Below are 20,854 nucleotides of genomic sequence, written 5' to 3'. Positions count from 1 at the left end.
GAATGTTACTCTTTCTTCTGTAAAAAATGATTGGAAAGCTTTGAAGTAAAAGTGAACCTAGCCTTAATTTGTCAGATTTAATATAAAAAAAGGGGGTGGGGGGAATGGTCTTTGCAGATCAAGCAGTGATGGCCTCAGTGGTCAAATGCAAGCGACACTGGTTGCAGCAGTCACGTGATTGATGGACAGATGAGGGATTACATAGAATTATCCAATATGCAATATTAGCCTGACACAATTTTTACGATTTCTGTAGTGATTCTCCTTCTGGATCATGTTCCTTATATCCTTTGACAACAGCTGTATAGCTCTGCTTGTAATGAGCTTTTCACTACAGTCCTCTGGGCCTTTTACACGAGGCGATGATGGTCTGAACAATCATTCATCTAAACAAGCGTGCCCAGAGGTCACACAAGCGATCATTCGTGTCTCCTACAATGACATAAAAATGCACACAACACAGGCTTTCATGTACACAGCAGTGTGAACAAAGGCCTGATAACTAAAATTTATGAATGCACTTAACTAGTGCTGACCAGCTCTCACTATGGCCATCTACCTGCGGAAAAGGACCTTTAAAGGCAATATTTTTAGCCTAACAAAGTAAATTTGTTGTGTCCATACTTGCATGTGAGGGACTACATGGTATGTTTTTACTTATGGATTTTTGCTACCTTTTTATGCCCTATGTTTTAAAACAATCACTAAAATCACCAGCAAGTCTCCGCTGCTGCCCTGATCTGTGTTTGGCTGTTGCAGTGACATCATGTCAATGGCACTGCAGCCAATCACTAAGATTAGTTGCTATAGATGGCACAAGCTGCTGCGCTTAGCGATTGGCTGCAGCACTGTCAACATGGCCTCGTTGTTACAGCCATTGGGGCAGCAGCGGAGACACAGTGGAATGATGGAGGTTATAAAAAAACACAACCACAGAAACTATGCTTTAAGTTTTCTAAAAAAGTGAGAACCCCTTTTAGGGCAGGTTCAGACGGTTGTATTGAAAAACGAGCCAATCTTGTCCACAGATTCAGACAAGCTCCGTGAGCACGTCTGTATTGTGGATGGCTGCCAGAGCTGCCATTACATGACATGTGTTATTCTGGTCCGTATATTGGACCACAAAAGTGCATGCATTCCCACAAGGACAAGCGTTCCAAGTGGAGAATCGGCCATGTGCTCCAAGACACTGGATATGATTGGTGTGCGTGTGGTGCACACGGACCTAATGTAATCTTGTATGAATGAGATGGAGTGGCCCTTGGCTGAGTGACGATAGTGTTACTAGGGTAAGCGTGGACATCAGTCAATAGGGAAATCGCTCAGGAAAAGTATCTAAAATATCATATGAGCTAATAGTGTGACTGTGGACCGATATGTGATCCAATACAGATGGGAGGGAACAAAGTTCTGTATATTTGTACACCAGGATTACCTTACTACTCCGGCTCCCATCACCCCCAACAAATTGCTAATTTTGGCAGTGAAAGCTGCGAACAGCTGGACACTGCTGCATTACATTTTCAGATGACTGTACTACATAGACGTCTGAAAACCATCAGAGAGGGTCTGTGTTCTGGCTCATAGAGGCGACAGATAGGGGAGGTCTTCATACTACTTTCTAATATAGATTATGCATTGTTTCGTTACACCTTTGTCCCACTGGCTACTATAACATGCCAAAGCCTCATGTCCACATGCTGGGAATCACTTGACGTCTTGATGCTGAAGTGATTGCCATCCTGCAGGTATTTATTCTGCCCCGAGTAAAGCAGTCTTTATCTGCTAAAGAAGAAACACTTTGCAATGAAGCAATTGACATTTAATAAAATTTTAGTCTCAAAGTAATACAAGTGAGGAGTTTTCCCACACACAGAAAGCAATCTGGCTTACCAGCACATTACATAAGACTGCACATTAATTCTGACATTACATGGGTTAAGCCTGTGAAGAACATGTTCAAGTAACTCAAAAATATATCAGCCAAACAAGATTACACGCCTGAGCGCCCTCCAATCTGCCAGGGATGGGAAATGCCCGATGCTCCCAGGAAGGTTGCTAATTACAAAATACAAAGTCACATGTTCTCCAGAGAGGATTTAACCCGCAAGCCACGGCGCTGCCGATGGCTGTGACGCTCCAGACCATTTATCCCACCAAAGGATAAAAAGAGCAGAGGCAAACCTCATGTTTGTAACGAGAGTCAAGATTTGGGGATGAACTCTTGCTTAGAAGTTATATGAAGTGATATATGGTGAATAAAGCAGCAATCTCTTTGTAAGACTTTGGTCAACATAACACGGTGGCCGCATAACGATTCCAGGAGTGACGGCACCACGGTGCCATACAAGTCCGTATACAGGGGAAGCCTGAACTGAAACTACAAAATTGTCATAAGTTTTAGGTCTAAGTCATAGTAGAGAAAACACACTTTCCAAAATGATGTATGCCATGACTGTGGTCAAAGAGGCTGTCCAGTTGTTGGAAATAAAAAGCAGTAAATGGATCTAAAAAAATAACTACTCATCTCTTTACCCACCCTGCTGACCCACTGCAGATACCCTCCTCGGTAGGCCTATGTTTACTAGCAGGGCTGTGGAGTCGGTGGCCATCTTGGAGGAGTAGGAGTTGGAGTAGGTATAAAATGGACCGACTCGGACTCCTAAAATATATAATAAATTGGGTACAGTCGTTCAATGCAGGATGTGCTGGAAATGTTTCCATAAGAATTTGGGAAAGTTATGAAATGTCCTATAAATGTCTGTCCTATTCCTGATCTAAGGGTCTAGACTTTTAGCTGAGATGAATCTGTGCTATAGTAAATTTATCACTTAAACATGAGCCATGTATGAGGGAGTCGGAGTCAAAAGGTTTGGCTCACCGACTCCACAGCCCTGTTTACTAGTGGTGGTGCCACCAGCATGGCACCTGATCATTGAGGGTTCCAACTAGCTGCAGTGTTCATCAGGCGCCATAATTATCGCTAACAGCTTGTAAACAAAGATCAGGGGGGGGGGGGGTAGATCACAGCCAGGTCCATAGAACTTCAGCACATCGTCGTGTGGATCCCAATCACTCTGCACACCCAGTGTTTCACATACACAACTTTCCCCACATAAGTCAGTTTAGAAAATTCATGAAGATTGTGATTTAGATCCGAGAAGTCTCCACATGGATCAGAAGTCCCCCTATCTCCGTACTCATGGTAAGAATGGCTGCATGGATTTCCTACAGTGAAGGTTGTCAGTGGACTAGAGCTGTGTTCAGTGCAGCAATGCTATGTGGTGGCTTCTCAGGGGAACAATAACAATCCTTGTCAATGACTGTTTACCAATAGCACTGCACAGATCCTGCACTCCGGCAATGCACGAGCCGCTGATAAGCAAAACTAAGGAGGAGTTCACCTTTGCAACATAACGCATGATAAAAGATGAAAGGCCAATAAAACAAGTTCAAGCCAATCAAAAAGGTCACAGAAATCTGCATTTGGTGGAATTTATTTAATGGTGTTTCAGATAACATTAGGTCTGTCGAGCCAATACTCAATAAAACTGATCGGTAAGGGCCCTTTATGATGTCTATACATCGCACAATCTCTTCCAATCTTTGTCCATACCATAATGTCCTGAACAAATTTCTTATAACTTAGTGAAGAAATACAACGCATTTGACAGGTATATTTTATTTTAAAATGTGGTGTTTCTGAGAAAATGTAAATTGAAAGTGGGCGAGCCATAAACTGCTCCAGTGACTAGCAGGGCTGTGGAGTCGGTGTCCATTTTGGTGGAGCCGGTATAAAATGGACCGACTCAGACTCCTAAAATATATAATAAATTGGATACAGTAGTACAATGCAGGATGTGCTGGAAATGCTTTGATAAGAATTTGGGAAAATTGTGAAATGTCCTATAAATGTCTGTTCTGTTCCTGATCTAAGGATCTCGGCTGTTAGTAGAGATGAATCTGTGCTGCACTTTATGTACACGCTCAGTAGTGACCAGGGCTGTGGGGTCAGAAGTCAGGGAAACTGAGGAGTCGGAGGTGTCGCTGACTGACTGCACGGCCCTGGTAGTGCGGTACACTCGTGGCTTTCCTCACCCCCCTTTCAATGCCATGTGGAACCCTCGTGGCTTACACTCCCCACGCCAGGGGCAGCATGGCGTACACGTGACCTACACACCCCCGGGGCATTGCAGCGCGCTTAGCTCAAGCCCCCAGGGCAATGTGATGCACTCGTGGCTTAACCCCCCCCCCACCCCCGGGCACTGTAGCACACTCGTGGCTTAAACCCCCCCCCCCCCCCCCGGGGCACTGTTGCGCATACGTAGCTTAATTCCCCCGGGGCACTATAGCGCACATGTAGCTTAGTCCTCGGGGCACTGTAGTGGACTTTTAGTTATCCCACCTGCAGTTAGAAGATTGTCTCCCCTCCTTTTACATGATTACCGCTGTATTGGATGTCCAAGTGTGTATGAAATAAAGGACTTTTAGCCAACGGACATGGCGAGTGTTGCTGTTCTACTTGTCTTCAATATTGAGAAGCTGCAGTGTCAAGTGTCCAGGTAGTGCGCCACACCTTCCTCAGGGTAAAGCCACGAATACGCACATTAAGGGCTCGCTCACACTAGCATACATAAATAAAATCGGTCCTATTCTCATCTAGGAAAGTGGGACGAGTTTTTCTCACTTGTCATCAGTCTGCAATATTTTTTTTTTTTTACTTGTCCGACTTATACGCTAGTGTGAGCGAGCCCTACAAGGAGATCTATCATAGAGAAAGGTCTACCTAAATTCATTTAGATTTGGCAGCATAGTGGCAGAATATTTTAGTGGGAGACTGTTCTGCAGTGAGCAATGTATGGCTACAGTGGATCAATTCCTCCTTCCATACATTCAACGTCTTATCCAATTTTGGACATTCTGGCAAATCCACAGCTTGTATCTTGAGAACTGGGTCTTTTTGAGGGCACGCGTGGCTCTCTCCACTGATTAATATAGGAGGGCTGAAAATATTGAGAAGGTTTCTTGAAATCTTGATACAAGTGAATAGGGAGAGAGCTGAAATACACTGCTACCTCTCCATTCCTGGCTGCAGAACATTTTTAGGTAGAGGGTAAAAGAAAGTTACAAAGGTGGGATGCAAATAGACATTTATAGCATATCCTGTATATAAACCATAAATGTTCAGGATGGAAATTACCCTCAAACTCTATGGACATTTTTGGTATAATGTAATATTTGAGGAGAAGGTTTGTATTAAAGGGAACCAGACAGCTGATAAATGCTGCCCAAACCATAGGCAGATCAGACACGGTTCTATCATTTAGCCAAGTATGTTTTACTCAAACACTGCTCTTCCAAAGAAAACCATGTATTTAAAATCTGGCCAGGGACCATGCTGCTCTGGTAAATAGTCCAAGAGGCCAGGTCCACTGTTGCTTCTCCCCTCCCCACTCCCCTTGAGTGACAGGTTTCCCTCTACACAAACAAATAGGGAAAAATCTGTCACTCCAGTGGTGGAGGGCAGGAAGAAGTCACTGGGGGCCGGCCTCTTGGACTAGTCACTAATGCAGCATGGTCCCCGATGGCTTTTAAATGTAGTTTTGTTTTCTGAAATGCACCAGTTTCAGTCAAGCATACATGGCTGACATCATGCAGCCATATCTGAAGATATTTGGACCGATTTTATAGTATTTGGGGACCATGAAAATTACATTACATTAATGGGAATATTCGGGATTATACAAGTAGCTCTGCAGATTACCATTCACATTGAAGAAAATGGGATGATCTTCATTCAGTACCAGGCTCAGCGGCTTGTCTTGTTTAAATAAGAAGGGGAGCATGCGCAGCCCCCAGGGAGCATGCGCAGCAGATTTTCCCGCCCAATAAAGCATGTGGAAAATCATTTGCGTATTAGAATTGCAGCATTGAGGATGAAATGTTATCAACTCTCTTCCACGAGTTGCATAGAAAATCCACACAGCCAATTTACCGATGCTGTGGAATTGAAATCTAGGGCATGCAGCAGATTTCTCTACAGAATTCACCCTTTCAAAGCAAAGGGTAGAAATAGGAAGAAAACTTCAACCATTTACACAACATCATCTGCAGTGGATATGTCAGGAGGGTATATACTCATATTGTCACTATTTGCTTATATACTAGTAATTGTAACAACGACAGTTCAGTGTGAATGCAGGACAAGATAAATGAAAAACTATTTTTATTGCTGATTGATTGCATTGATGCAAAAATACTAATCAAAGGTAACATTCAGCAAATGCCCCGCTGCACTAAGCAAGAAGGATAGTCTGCTGACTGGAGGAAAGCAGGCAGTACGGAGAATCTCAAAAGATGGAAAAGTCCATGAGATCTCAAGAGATGGTGCAAACTGGTTTGCAGGACCCAGTGGCCGTGCCAGTGATATTTGGCTGATGGACGGAAGCCCTGTGAACTACCTCTTACCTGACAGTATCCTCGGCTCTTCTTTTGATCATCCAGCATGACGCAATGGCATCATTATGGCATGATGCAAATGTGATGTGGCACCAAGCTGCCTTCAAGAGAGAAGTGGGGCATGCTGGCAAGTAGGACGAAGTTTGTAGGTCTTCCGTCAGTCAGCTGTAAAAAAACAGGAATGGCCTCTACACCAGATCCTGCAAATCAATTCGCACCATCTTGTTCATTGTGAGAATTTAACCCCTTTAAAGCCCATGACATATTAATACGCGTCTGTGCCCTGGGCTTTAAGAGCCTGACCCGTATTAATACATCATTGCGATCGCGCGCGCACACAGGCTGTGCGGGCGCGATCGCCGCCGGATGTCAGCTGATTGTCACAGCTGACACCCGGTACTATGTGCAGGGAGTGGTCCCGCACCGCTCCCGGCACATTAACCCCCGCAATGCTGCGATCAAAGTCGATCGCAGCATTGCGGTGGCTAAGGGGAGGTGATCGCAATACTCACTTCCTCTTCCGGCCTCCAGCGCTGTCTGCAGCGGCTTCCCGGATGTTGCCATGTCGTCATGACAACATCCGGGTCACCAGACAGCAGGAAGATTTTTTGGTCATGCGCAGTGCATGACCAAACTATCTTCTCACTGTGCAGCGCTGACAGCCTGCATGGCACAGGGATGGTGCTCCATCCCTATGCTATGCAGGCGATCAGAATGAAAAAAAAGTGAAAGTCCCATAGTGGGACAAAGTATAAAAATAAAAAAACTGTCAGAAAGTGGAAAAAAAATAAAAATAAAAAAAAATTGTAAAAATATATAAAAAATAAAATAAAAACAATAATCCACCAAAAATAAAAATATAATGTACCCATCAATAAATATTATGAAAAAAAAAACAAAACAATAAAAGTACACATATTTGGTATCGCCGCGTCCGGATCGACCTGACCTATAAAATTGTCCCACTAGTTAACCCCTTCAGTAAAAATAAATAAATAAAAACGGAGCAAACAACAATGCTTTATCATCATACCGCCAAACAAAAAATGAAATAACACGCGATCAAAAAAAACGAATATAAATAAAAATGGTAAAGCTGAAAACGTCATCTTGTCCCCCAAAAAACAAGCCACCATACAGCTCAATCATCCGAAAAATCAAAAAAGTTATAGCTCTCAAAATAAAGCGATGCAAAAATATATTTTTTTTCTATAAAATAGCTTTTATTGTGTAAAAGAGCCAAAACATAGAAAAATGATATAAATGTGGTACCGCTGTAAAAGTACTGACCTGAAGAATAAAGCTACCTTATCAATTTTACCACACGTGGAGCAGAATAAAAAAAATGTAAAAAAAACACAATTCCTGAATTGTTGTTTGTTTATTCTGCCCCCCAAAAATCGGAATAGAAAGCAATCAAAAAATGTCACGTGCCTGAAAATGGTACCAATAAAAACGTCAACTCATCCCGCAAAAAACAAGCCGTCACATGACTGTCGGCCAAAATATGGAAAGTTATAGCTCTCAAAATATGGCGATGCAAAAACTAGATTTTACAAAAAAATGCGTCTTTTAGTGTGTGACAGCTGTCAATCATAAAAACCCATATGATTCTGGTATCTCAGTAGTCGCACCGACCCGGAGAATAAAGTCGTCTAATCACTTATACCGCACTAGGAACGGAGTAAAAAATAAACGCTAGGGCTGGGGTTGGGCTAGGGTTGGGGTTGGTTGTTTTTCTAAAGTAAAAAAAAAAAAAAAAATAGATTATGATATGGCGACTAGTGTTGAGCACAAGTGCTCGTTATTTAAGTTTGCATCGGGTGCTTGGGTATGCACAGAGTATCGCGAGTGCTCGAGTGACATGCTCGAGTCTCCGCTCCATATGCTTTGCGGCCAAAAAAAACTCGCGGGGATTGCCTGCCATTCAAGAACGATCCCAGCATGTTTTTTTTTGGGTGTCTAATAACCGTGAAACATGCGGGCGGGGACTTGAGCATGTCACTCGAGCACCCGCGATACTTGGTGCATACCTGAGTACCCGATGCAAACTCAAGTAGCGAGCACTTGCACTCAAGACTAATGACAACTTATTCAATATGATGACCTAATGTTATCAAATTCTGTGTCGTACCACTGGGTTCAAAATGTTCACTATACTGCTTGATAAAATCCTTGAGGGGTGCAGTTTCCAAAATGGGGTCACTTGTGGGGAGTTTCCACTATTTAGGCACATCAGGGGCTCTCCAAAAGCGACATGGCGTCCACTCTCGATTCCAGCCGATTTTGCGTTCAAAAAGTCACACAATGCTCCTTCCCTTCTGAACCGTGCTGTGCGCCCAAACACTCTATTTTGCCCACATATGGGGTATTGACGTACTCAGGAGAAATTGCACAGAAGTTTTTGGGGTCCATTTTCTCCTCTTACCCTTGTGAAAATAAAAATATTGGGGCTAAAACAATTTTTGTGGAAAAAGTTTGATTTTTTTATATTCACGGCTCCATGTTATAAACTTCTGTAAAGGACTTGGGGGTTCAAGGTGCTCACTACACATCTAGATAAGTTCCCTGAGGGGTCTAGTTTCCAAAATGGTGTCACTTGTGGGGGTTCCACTGTTTAGGCACATCAGGGGCTCCCCAAATGCAACATGGCGTCCACTAATTATTCAAGCAAATTTTACATTCAAATAGTCAAATGGCGCTCCTTCCCTTCCGAACCCTGCCGTGCGCCCAAACAGTGTTTTTTCCCCACATATGGGGTATCTGCGTGCCCAGGGGAAATTGCACAACAAATTTTGCGGTCCATTTTTTCCCGTTACCCCTGCGAAAATAAAAAAAAATTGGGTCTAAAGTAACATTTTTGTGAAAAAAGTTAAATGTTCATTTTTTTCTTCCACATTCCAAAAATTCCTGTGAAGCACCTGAAGGGTTAATAAAGTTCTTGAATGTGGTTTTGAGCACCTTGAGGGGTGCAGTTTTTAGAATGGTGTCACTTTTGGGTATTTTCTGTCATAAAGACCCCTCAAAGTGACTTCAAATATGATGTGGTCCCTAAAAAAATGGTTTTGTAAATTTTGTTGGAAAAATGAGAAATCGCTGGTCAACTTTTAACCCTTATAGCTCCCCAATAAAAAAAATTTGGGTTCCAAAATTGTGCTGATCTAAAGTAGACATGTGGAAAATGTTATTTATTAACTATTTTGTGTGACATATCTCTCTGATTTAAGGGCATAAAAATTAAAATTTTGAAGATTGCAAAATTTTCACCAAATTTCTGTTTTTTTTCACAAAAACAAGTGATATCGAAGAAATTTTACCACAATCATGAAGTACAATATGTCACGAAAAAACAATCTCAGAATCAGGGGGATCCGTTGAAGCGTTCCAGAGTAATTACCTCATAAAGTGACAGTGGTCAGAATTGTAAAAATTGGCTTGGTCATTAATGTGCAAACCACCTTGGGTTGTAAAAGGGTTAAAAAAAAAAAAAAAAAAAACACGTGCGAGGGGTCTTTAAGACAGATTTCTCCCTGTGGCAGATTCTTACATGTGAGTGTGCCATTTTTTTTTTTTTTCTTCAAAGCAACTAAATCAGCTCACACTTAAAGGAAAAGAAGCTGCTTATAACTTTTATATACTGCGATGTTTCCACATTGCTTCATTACAAGACTTCAAGCCTTATCTTGTGCAAACCTCCAAACCGCTCCATGCACTGACCTTGGGACAGCTTTCCTTAAGTGTTTCTCCCTCATTCGTCTGCATGGGAAAGAAAAATGGTGTGCAAAATGGTGAAGAATCACACGCAGGTATTGCCTGCAAGCAAAAACAGATAAAGAATATGTTGTGATCGGTGCGTAGATCATGTGCAATTGTTACAACCAAACTACATGCAAAGGTCACATACATGCATATATTTACATGTAAAAATCAATACAGATTGTGCTTAAATACAGATTAACTAAAAATGCATGGGCAATCCAGGTCATGGCTCATGCAGAATACGTAGGGTATACTGGGTTTAGTCCTGTGACCCATCAGGATCACTGCAGGCTCCAGACCATGTATCTTATGAAAAAAACTCAGCAGTGACAAAGCCCATTTTTACAGTTCCTAACCTGAGAATAACAGTTAAATATTCTGCCAGTTTCCTGGTATTGGCTGTAGACTGTACAGGCAACCTAAAGTGTGCAGACCTCTAGGTCTACACTGACACTAAACCCATAGGTTACATCACTATTGGCTAGAAAATGAGCATTTTGTCCTTCATTTGAGTGGCATCACAGGCTGCTCTTTGGGGCACAGAAAGCACCCAATGATTGTCATTCAATGACAGTTCTGAATCCTCCTCCTGTCTATGACTTCTTTGACTGGTGGAGGGTATTGGGATGCTGGAGGGTACTGGGAAAAGGGTAGTGAAGGACATTTTCGTTTCTACCAGTGAGGGTGACAGACACTGCAGTGGGAACTAATCAGGGCAGCTCCATTTACCTGTACGCTCTGCTGCACATGTTGCCACGGAACTGATTTGAATTGGAAAGGGTGAAATCCGTGGCATAAACTCACATGCTCTGAATGTTTGACATTGCTCGTTAATTTCTATTGCAGTTTTTTTTTTCTGCCAGTGCATAGATGAGATTTTTTGCTACACTCATTGAACATTGCAAGTGTTTTGGAAGCAAATCAGAAGGAGAAAAAAAAAATAGGCAGCTAATACGCCACAAGCTTTGTGGAAATTGTCCTATGTGGAGGTCCAGTTTGGACAAGGTCTTAAAAAAGCTTAAATAGGACCTGTCATGTCATTTGTAGCATCTAAACGGTCTTGACTGCGTTGCAATGTGCATCACTAACACTTTTTTTCATTAAAAACAGCGATGTAACCATGTTTAAAAAGCACTTTAAATAGTTATATCATACCTGCTCATTTAGTCATAGGGGTGTGCTTCATTTCGTTCAGTCACGGTTGTCGCCATCCACACAATTTGAATGATGTTGCCGGGGTTGTGCCAACGTCACTCTAATCCGCTCTGAAATCCTGTGCTTGCGCAGTGTGTATCGTGGAGCTGCGCTTGTGCAGTGTCAATCGGGGAGCCGCGAATGCACAGTGACGAGGGCCTCTCACGCATGCGCACTTAAGCTGTGTGCAGTACCCAGCTTTACGGACTGTGAGCATGCGCGAGCGCCACAGTCTCTCCGAGTTCCTCGTAGTCACTGCGCAAGCGCGGCTCTACGATTCACACTGCGCAAGAGCGGCTCTACGGTTCACACTGCGCAAGCGCGGCTCTACGGTTCACACTGCGCAAGCGCGGCTCTACGGTTCACACTGCGCAAGCGCGGCTCTAAGATTCACACTGCGCAAGCGCGGCTCTAAGATTCACACTGCGCAAGCGCGGCTCTAAGATTCACACTGCGCAAGCGCGGCTCTAAGATTCACACTGCGCAAGCGCGGCTCTACGGTTCACACTGCGCAAGCGCGGCTCTACGGTTCACACTGCGCAAGCGCGGCTCTACGGTTCACACTGCGCAAGCGCGGCTCTAAGATTCACACTGCGCAAGCGCGGCTCTAAGATTCACACTGCGCAAGCGCGGCTCTAAGATTCACACTGCGCAAGCGCGGCTCTAAGATTCACACTGCGCAAGCGCGGGATTTCAAAGTGGATTTGAGTGACGTTGACGCAACATCGGAAACATCATTCAAATTGCGTGGGCGGCGACAACCGTGACTGAACGAAATGAATCACACCCCTATGACTAAATGAGCAGGAACGATATAACTATATAAAGTGCTTTTTGCATATGATTACAGCGCTGTTTTTAATGAAAAAAAGTGTTAGTGATACACATTGCATCACTAACAACGCAATGGGGACAGTTTAGACGCTAAAAATGACGTGACAGGTTCCCTTTAAAAAAGCTTGAAAACAGTAACAAAGCAGATCAAGTTAGGCTTTGCAGTCGACCCTATCTAGACACAGCGAAATATAGAGGTGGGTAGACAACATGTAGGACCTTCTTAGACATGGTGTGGCCAGCTTTAAAAGACAGAATTTTATGGTCAGCACACGGACCGACCGCAGTTCTCCAGTCCCAAACTTCCAGCCTCATAGGCATATATGAGGGAGGACAGTCCATTCATTGTGGTCCGTATGGTACTCAGACATCACTGATTTTCCTCACACACAAAAAAATAGTCCAAATATCATCAATGTTTTTGATTGGAGTCATCAGAGTTTGCTTAGTCAGTTTTTAATATCAGAGTTTCATAAGTTTTTCTTGCATGAAAAAACCAAACAAGGAAGGTTTCTCAAACTTCTTCTATCACAGTCTGTGAAAAATAGACAGCACATAGATGGAACACAGATGGCATCCAAGTGCTCTCGGATTTTTTCCATGGACCCATAAATTTACATTGGCGAGTTTGATCCAAGTCTCAGGTCAAAATCAGACACGTCTGTGATTTTGTGTGGACTGCTCATTTACAAAAATACATGGACCCGTGAACAGCTCCATAAATTTTAGTAGGTACTAGCTCTGCAAAAAACATAGATGTACGTTGTACGTGAAAAACTTGATGTCTGAATGAGACCCAAGATATAACCTAGCAGGGGATGGGGAGGTAGAAGCACAACTCACATTCTCATCAGAAGACTTGCAATACAGAAATTATTCTAATACACATCTATAAATATCTACCTGTACAGTTAAAAAAGATGTGACATGTATGGGAAAATGTCTCAAAGTGGAGGGAACAAGAGACCACAACGACATGCCATTTTAAGCACTTTTGTGTGCTAAATAAATGCAGCACAGTGTCTGACAAGGCCTAAAATGTATCTGAAATGTGCCATACCACAAAAGATAAATAAATATCCATGGACATGGTACCAGTATATGGGAGAATGTCAGACTGATTTATTATGTTTTACCTAGGACAGGCAACCAGGCCTTTGCTTAATGTGGTGATCTATCATTTGGAATACATAATAGTAATACATAATGTTTTTAGTAAGGCTTTTTATTGTAATTACAAAATGTTGTTGAGTTAAAAGAAAAAAAAAAAAGCAGACTCCGCTAGAAATCTTTCATTATTAAAAAAAAAAGCCATTGCCGTTGTTAACACTTTGTTGGTCTGAATGGTTTTGCTGATGCGCCCGGTGGGATGTGAATGAGTGATCGTACCTTTCACCAGCTCTGTGTGTGACAACAGCCAGCAAGGTGTCAAATCCTGGGTAGAGTCAGTGCACAGGGTAAGAGACAAAAGACCTGCAAATAAAAGGAAAACCAGAGATAAGCAATGTTACAGAATCAAGCCTCTGACCTGCTAGAATGGGGAACCTGACCTCAAATCTGCTGCAATACACACAAGTGGACACACTGCGGACCAACCTATTTATACACACACGAGATATCCTGTACCAACTGCACAGCACCGACAACTGCGCGCGCCAGTAATACAGCAGCGTGAGCGCCTACAGCTCAATGTAAGGGAACCTACCCCTTAATCAATACACTGCCAGGAAATGTAATTGGGGCTCAGCATGTCAGCCACAAGCACTGACCCGATGGTGTGCCTGATAACCCAAGCTAAAAGTATCATGAGGGTCTATAGTGCTGTTTATTCAGGTTTAGGTCAACGCTCATATCTTCAGGACCAAACAATTTGAAAGATTGGGACCATGGTCTTCAGGCCAGGAAAAACCAAAATCCCATTTCTGGCGAGTGGTTGGATCCACCCGATCTATCCATTGGGTGAGTGATTACTTACTTTGACCGGAGTACCTCTTTAAGATAGCAGCTTTTTTTTTTTATTCTATTTCTTGATGGAGTACTGCAGATATTTACCTGAATATGGGACAAAGAGCTGATCTGCAGCAGCGGGAACTAAAAGGTGAGATGGGGCTGTACTGTTCCTCTCCACACACAGTTTACGTCTGTGCTAATGATCTGATATTGATGACAAATCCAAAATGTAGTCAAATTTATATTTTTTTGTGGCAAAAAGACTAGATACTTTATCAAGGGATCTAAAAAGGGCACGAGACTTGAGAGTCTAAAAATGTGCTAGTTTTTAGGCACTAAAGAAATGGCTTAAAGTAAAAGATGGTACAAGAGTCTAACTTTATGCAATATGGGTCTAAACTAACGTTGCTTCAAGATGATGCCCTGTGAGTATTAGACATTATAAGTACATTAGGAACAATGTGATTGTGTAAAGCATTTCCCATACAATCATAAGGACATGACTGATGTATAGCTGTCGTGAGCGCCTCTATGGGATGAACAGATATCTGTTAGTGGAGGGAGCTTTCTCTGGTGTATATGCTGGACACTAAAGGGGCAGAATAATAAACTGCGCTGGCTGAAAAAAAAATATAAAATAATAATAAAAAAAAACAAAACTGAACAGACCCATTAAAAACAAATGTTTCATTAGGATCTGTTATGTAACATATCTGTCATGGCATGTGTGATGTCAAAAAACCATGATGCCATTGTGAGCAGAGGCTCTTCAGACAGCCCCTTGCTATATGCCCACTTAGGGTATATCGAAAAAACAGGTAATAAAAGGTCCCTGTTCAGGAACCACATATATTGGTCAGACCAGGACCATCGGGCATGTCCTGTATCATAGGAGTGCCCACAAATCTCTACTGCTGTCATGCAGGGCTGGTACTAATTCCCAGCAAACCCAGGCATGAGCCATAGCCCCAATAAGCAACATCCAATGTGCAAGGACCGAGTCAAGTGCCAGTGATGTTATACAGCGGAGATCAGAGCTGGTATTTTCAGGAGCCCATGGCTCCCGATATCCAGCTTTGCTGTTGGTACTGGTAGTACGTGCCTGAATATTGACAGCTCAGATCAGCAGCATGGAGGCACCGCTGGTACCAATTGTGCCCTCTGCCAGGAAGCTTTTCCTCTGCAGTAGAGGAATGAGTTGATTTGTAGGACCCAGTCCATCAGCCTTATCTGTAATCTGTGCCCTGAGAATCACCTCTTGCCTCCTGGCATCCATGACTCCTTTTGATTAGTCGACCTGGTACAACGTCATGGCTGCGATGTGACGTTGCACCAGGCTGGCTAATCAAAAGAAGAGCTGTATACATGGGGAGGTCGTAGACGGTTCTCATTGCTCCGTCCAGCAGCCAGGAATCACTGATGGATTTACAGGACCAGGTCCTGTGAATCAATTTGCACCAACTCTGAACGCACAGGGGCCGGAGCAAAGATCCTGCTTGTGCGGCACTCTCCTCACCAGCATTGCCAGGACTGCAGGGTGGTCGGCAACACTATAAAATTAAACATTTTAAATAAATGGGTAACTTGCAAAAGTTGCTTATTTTTACAACTTGCCCCATTTATGGCCACAATACAATTTTTAACCTCTTAGATGCTGTCAGTCATAACAGCAGCAATCAAGAAGCTGTTAGTGGGAGGGGTCCCTGCCAAACCCCATCACTGCAGGCTGCCATGTTCGTACACCCTCCGGCCCTGCCCAGGCTCCATATATTGGCACCTGTACACACCCTGCGATATGACAGGACGGTTGGGCATTGTACATGGGGGACTGCAGGCCCAAGAGGGAGCAGGCCGGCGGTGAGCAGCTTCAGCCTGGGGAGAGGGGCACACAGCACACGTCAGTCACACATCACCAGTGTAAGGCCGCACCGTGTGCACACAGCGCTACAGGTCCTGCACCGCACACTCTGCCTCAGCGGTAGGCCCTGCGCGCGCACCGCTCGTCCCCGTCGCCTCACACACAGCCGGCCATACCCCCACATACCAGCTGCGAGCAGCCATGATATATAACGCTTAAACCCCCAACACGCCCCGTCGTTCCCTCTCACCGGTCTCCCGGTAACTCCCACCTCCGCCAACTCCGCGCTCCCCTGCCTGACTGCACCACAGCCCGCTCCGCCCTCTGGCAACAACACCACAACATGACTCGACACGAACACACCCCTACTCTGCTACCATTGGACCGCAGCTTATAAATTTCAACGTCTGATTGGTTGTGTCGGCTGTCAATCACAAAGCTCCGCCTTTCTTTAGCCCGAGCTCCTTATTGGGCCTGTGGTGAGCACGCCCTTCCGAGCGTCTTTCTGGCGCGATTGCGTCACTACGTAGGAGTGTATGCGGGTCAAGCCTCGATTTACACTGTTACTGCGGGAATGAAGTCATTTCTGGAGGCTTCTGTACTGCCAACCAAAGGCTGAGAACTGGCTGCCAATAGTAGCGCTTCTCCGCTGCGGCGCCATAGCAATGGCCGTGACGAGCGGCAGGGGCCATGTTTATATTTATACACTGGTGATATTGTGTGGACGTGTATTCCGTGGTGTGTGGCTGCTGCTCGGTTGCTGTCTGGTTCATATAGTAATGAAAGGGGACGTTCCCACCCGAATTGTGAAATTAGAATTATCGCCTGAGTTACCATAGTGACTGGTGTTGCTAGGGTTGTGGCTTCTCTATAGGAAGTATATTGGATGATGGCCGCTTATCCTGCACCAGTATGGCCGCCCTGCCTGGTGTGTGGTTTGCCATAATGGTGGCCATATTGGATGATGGCTGCCTGTCTTGCACCAGTATGGCCGCCCTGCCTGTTGTGTGGTTTGCAATAATGGCGGCCATATTGGATGATGGCTGCCTGTCTTGCACCAGTATGGCCGCCCTGCCTGGTGTGTGGTTTGCCATAATGGCGGTCATATTGGATGATGGCTGCCTGTCTTGCACCAGTATGGCCGCCCTGCCTGGTGTGTGGTTTGCCATAATGGCGGTCATATTGGATGATGGCAGCTTGTCCTGCACCAGTATGGCCGCCCTGCCTGGTGTGTGGTTTGCCATAATGGTGGCCATATTGGATGATGGCAGCTTGTCCTGCACCAGTATGGCCGCCCTGCCTGGTGTGTGGTTTGCCATAATGGTGGCCATATTGGATGATGGCAGCCTGTCCTGCACAAGTATGGCTGCCCTGCCTGGTGTGTGGTTTGCCATAATGGTGGCCATATTGGATGATGGCTGCCTGTCTTGCACCACTATGGCCGCCCTGCCTGGTGTGTGGTTTGCATAATGGCGGCCATGACAAGAACACTGCCAATGGTCGCTTTTGCCAAGCTGGTTTTATCCACTCATCGACATGGCCATACGTGCACTTGTAGTTTTATCAGGATGAGTTGGAAAGCCGCCCTCTCAAGAAATTGTTTCCCTAAACCCATGTGCATGTATAAGTGCGGTAATATAATCTCCAAGCGCCATCTTCCCCGTTTCCAGTGCCGCTCTCATGACTGGAAATCCATTTTACCGGATCACTCTGGGCTCTGTGTAAGCCAGGCGTTGCTTTTACAATGCAAGAATATTTTCACGCAGTTTTTTTTTTTTTTTTTCTGCATGAAAACCACAGTGCGTTGGTAAAACCTTGTGTACATTACATGCGGTTTCCATGTGTTTTATGCATTCAGTTGAATGGATAAAAATACACAAATAATTGACATGCAGTGGATTTAAAGCACCACTCCAGCGTGGTGCTGCTAATCTGGTTCCCTATACCCAATATCCTACTTATCAGCTGACGTCTTCATCTGTTCTCAGTGCCTCTCCGGTCAGTCTCAAGCAGTTTGCGACCTGCTGGATGGCTCCAGTGTTTGCTGGGTGATCCGGAAGTCACAAATCAATGTAAGTCTAGGAGAGCCAGAATGAAACCAGACCAAGGTTCTCATAGACTTACACTGAGAGCTTGTGACCGTTTCCTCTGATCTATATAAAAAAAAACTGACCATCACTTCCCAAACAAAAAACTGGTGTGTACAGGTGCTTACTAAGAGCAGCCATCTCCATATACAACTAACAAAGTAGCACTCTAACGCTAAGTATGCACACATGAAATGTATGAAATTTGAATAGTAATACTGCTCAAGAAAATAGAAATAAATGAGAAATCTTAGTGTGTAAATTGGCCAATTCATGTTTACCTGGTAGCCACAGTAAGGCATTTCTCATTGCCAGGCTGGCAACTTTCATATATTTTACATATTTGCATACTTAGCGTTAGAGTGCTACTTTATTAGTTACCTCTGACAGGTCAGTGAAAAGTTGTGGTTTAAAAATGACGGCGCAGGACAGGAGCGGCACTGGAAAGAGTCGAAAACTGTAGCTGCCAAGTATAATACTAGGAGCAGGGAATTTAACATTAGTAGCCCCACTCCTCGCTGGAATAAAATTGCTGGAGTGGTGCTTCAAAAAACAAACAAAAAAAAACCCGCCCTGCAGCTCAATAGGTGTTTTTTTTTTTTGGTGGAAAAAAGGGACATTTTATTGGGGCCAGTCCCTTGATTCCTAAGCAAAAGGAAACCCAAATAACCCTTGGTAGTCTGGAGTTAGATGATCAAGGGGTGCATTTATCTTCAACCTGCAGTTCTCGGTTTGTCCTGACAGCAGAGGTGGTGCTAGAGAGCAAGACTGAGAAAATTTCTGTGTTTGTTGAGAGTGGAGCTGGAGTCAGCATGGTTGATGCTGAGTTTGTGAGAACTCATGGTCTTGCTTGCTGTACTTTAGCGAAGCCCATTCCCATTTTCGCCATCGACTCGGCGCCACTTGCACTCGCACAGAAAGCTCTAACTCAGATTGTACATAATGTAAAACTGAGGGTGGGGTTGGTACATTGTGAGATAACCCCTTGCTATGTCATGGATGGTCTTCCCAGTCCAATTGTGCTAGGTCTACCCTGGTTGGTGAAACATAATCTGTTGGTGGATTGGCAATCCAGAGAGCGCATTCAGTGGGGAGATTACTGCCATGAGAACTGTTTAAACATTTCCCTTTCTGCAGTCTCTACAGAGAAGTTGCCTGCATTTTTATCTGGTTTTGATGACTTTTTTTTTCTGAGAAGGGGTGTCAGGACTTGCCTCCTAATCGTGCTTATGACTGTCCTATTAACCTGACCCCCGGAGCTAAACTACGGAAGTCCAGACTGTATAATCTTTCTGGCCCTGAGAGACAAGCCATGAAGGATTTCATTGCAGAATGTCTGGAAAAAAGACATATCAGACCCTCCTCTTCTCCAGTGGCGGCAGGGTTCTTCTTCGTGAAGTAAAAAGATGGTGACCTACGTCCCTGTTTAGATTTCCGGGAATTAAAATTACTATCCGTGATCCATACCCTCTTCCTCTGATTCCAGATTTGTTTAGCCATGTTGTGGGACCTAAGCAGGGGTGGATTAAGAGTAGCAAGGGCCCCGGGCAGTTTAGAAGGCGCGGGCCCCCCCACACCTGATTTATCACGTGACATGTCACATGATCCCCTGTGATAGTTCACAGGAAATTAATTTGGCACAATATTAATTGTGCTGCCTCATCTGAGAGCAGCACAATATAGGGGCAGATACCCTGATTCCAGCGATGTGTCACTTTTTCAGCTGCTTGTTGTCATTTTGATAAAATCAGTGTTTTATCTGCTGCAGATCTAGCAGCTCTCTGAATGCTGCGCTCTGTATAGCCCCACCCACACCACTGATTGGCAGCTTTCTGCCCATGCTCAGTGTACACAGAAATCTACTGATCAGTGATGGGGGTGGGGTCCTACAGAACTTACTAGTGATCTAGTGATAATTACCTTCTGACAAATCAATGATTTTATCAAAACAACACTAAGCAGCCCAGTAAGTGACACATTACTGGAATCAGTGCCTCTAACCCTACATTATGCTGCTCTCAGATTAGGTGGCAAAAACCTGATGACAGATTCCCTTTAAAGGAGCTGTAAACACAAAAAAGTTTGTATTAAAAAAAATACAAGCCATTTGTGAAATTAACTTTTTTTCATTGTTAATTCACATTAGACTGTATCTTCAACACTTTTGTCAGCAGGTCTTATTACAGACTCTGAATAGGGCAGCTCTCTCCCTCTCCCTCAGCAGAAAGTCACAGCATGGTTAAAAAACGGGATCTTTTATGATTTTCTCATAATAAATAAAAAAGGACATGCAAGTCCTCCAAACTATTTTCCGTTTCTCTATAGGGGTGGTCCTAAATCTTGTTCTTTAGTTGATCACATGTCAAAAAGGCAAAGCATTTACTATGAACTCGCCTAATACACTTGGAGAGTAATATCATCTTCTGCATGTAAATATTCCTTGACTCTAAGGGCTCGCTCACACTGTCGTATAACACGGCCGAATGCTATGTGATGTTTTATCGGATAGGACTCGGCCCTATGTTATACTATGGGACAGTGCAGATCTGCGATTATTGGCATGAGAAAATAATCTCATTCGATATTCGGACCATGTGCACGCATACAAGTCTATGGGTGCACGTAAAACATTGGACTGCACTCGGATGTCATCCAAGTGCAGTCCGATGAACACTCACAGAGACTATGGAGAAGATGGAGAAAGTAAGTTCTC

The 20,854-nt window shown here is 44.0% G+C and overlaps 1 protein-coding gene across 2 annotated transcripts in view; it reads right to left on the bottom strand.

Moving 5' to 3' along the window:
* The window catches only part of TNRC6B (trinucleotide repeat containing adaptor 6B), a 109,352-nt gene extending 92,923 nt beyond the window's left edge, over window positions 1–16,429 (bottom strand). The window contains exons 1-3 of one of the 2 annotated variants that reach the window (XM_073644340.1): window positions 16,305–16,429; window positions 13,636–13,719; window positions 10,177–10,272 (exon numbers count right to left, since the gene is read on the bottom strand). In XM_073644340.1, the coding sequence (XP_073500441.1) occupies window positions 10,177–10,211 (35 nt within the window). In that variant the 5' untranslated portion in view covers window positions 10,212–10,272; window positions 13,636–13,719; window positions 16,305–16,429. The remainder of the gene's footprint in view (window positions 1–10,176; window positions 10,273–13,635; window positions 13,720–16,304) is intronic. The other variant, XM_073644342.1, reaches the window with a different exon arrangement.
* Window positions 16,430–20,854: the final 4,425 nt, after the last annotated feature.

Source organism: Phyllobates terribilis, unplaced genomic scaffold (assembly GCF_046119375.1).
Source record: "Phyllobates terribilis strain yellow unplaced genomic scaffold, ASM4611937v1 Scaffold_8__6_contigs__length_399053987, whole genome shotgun sequence".
In the NCBI taxonomy this organism is placed as follows: Eukaryota; Metazoa; Chordata; class Amphibia; order Anura; family Dendrobatidae; genus Phyllobates; species Phyllobates terribilis.
Note: the sequence above shows the minus strand (reverse complement) of the source record. Positions and strands in the feature narration are given on the sequence as shown.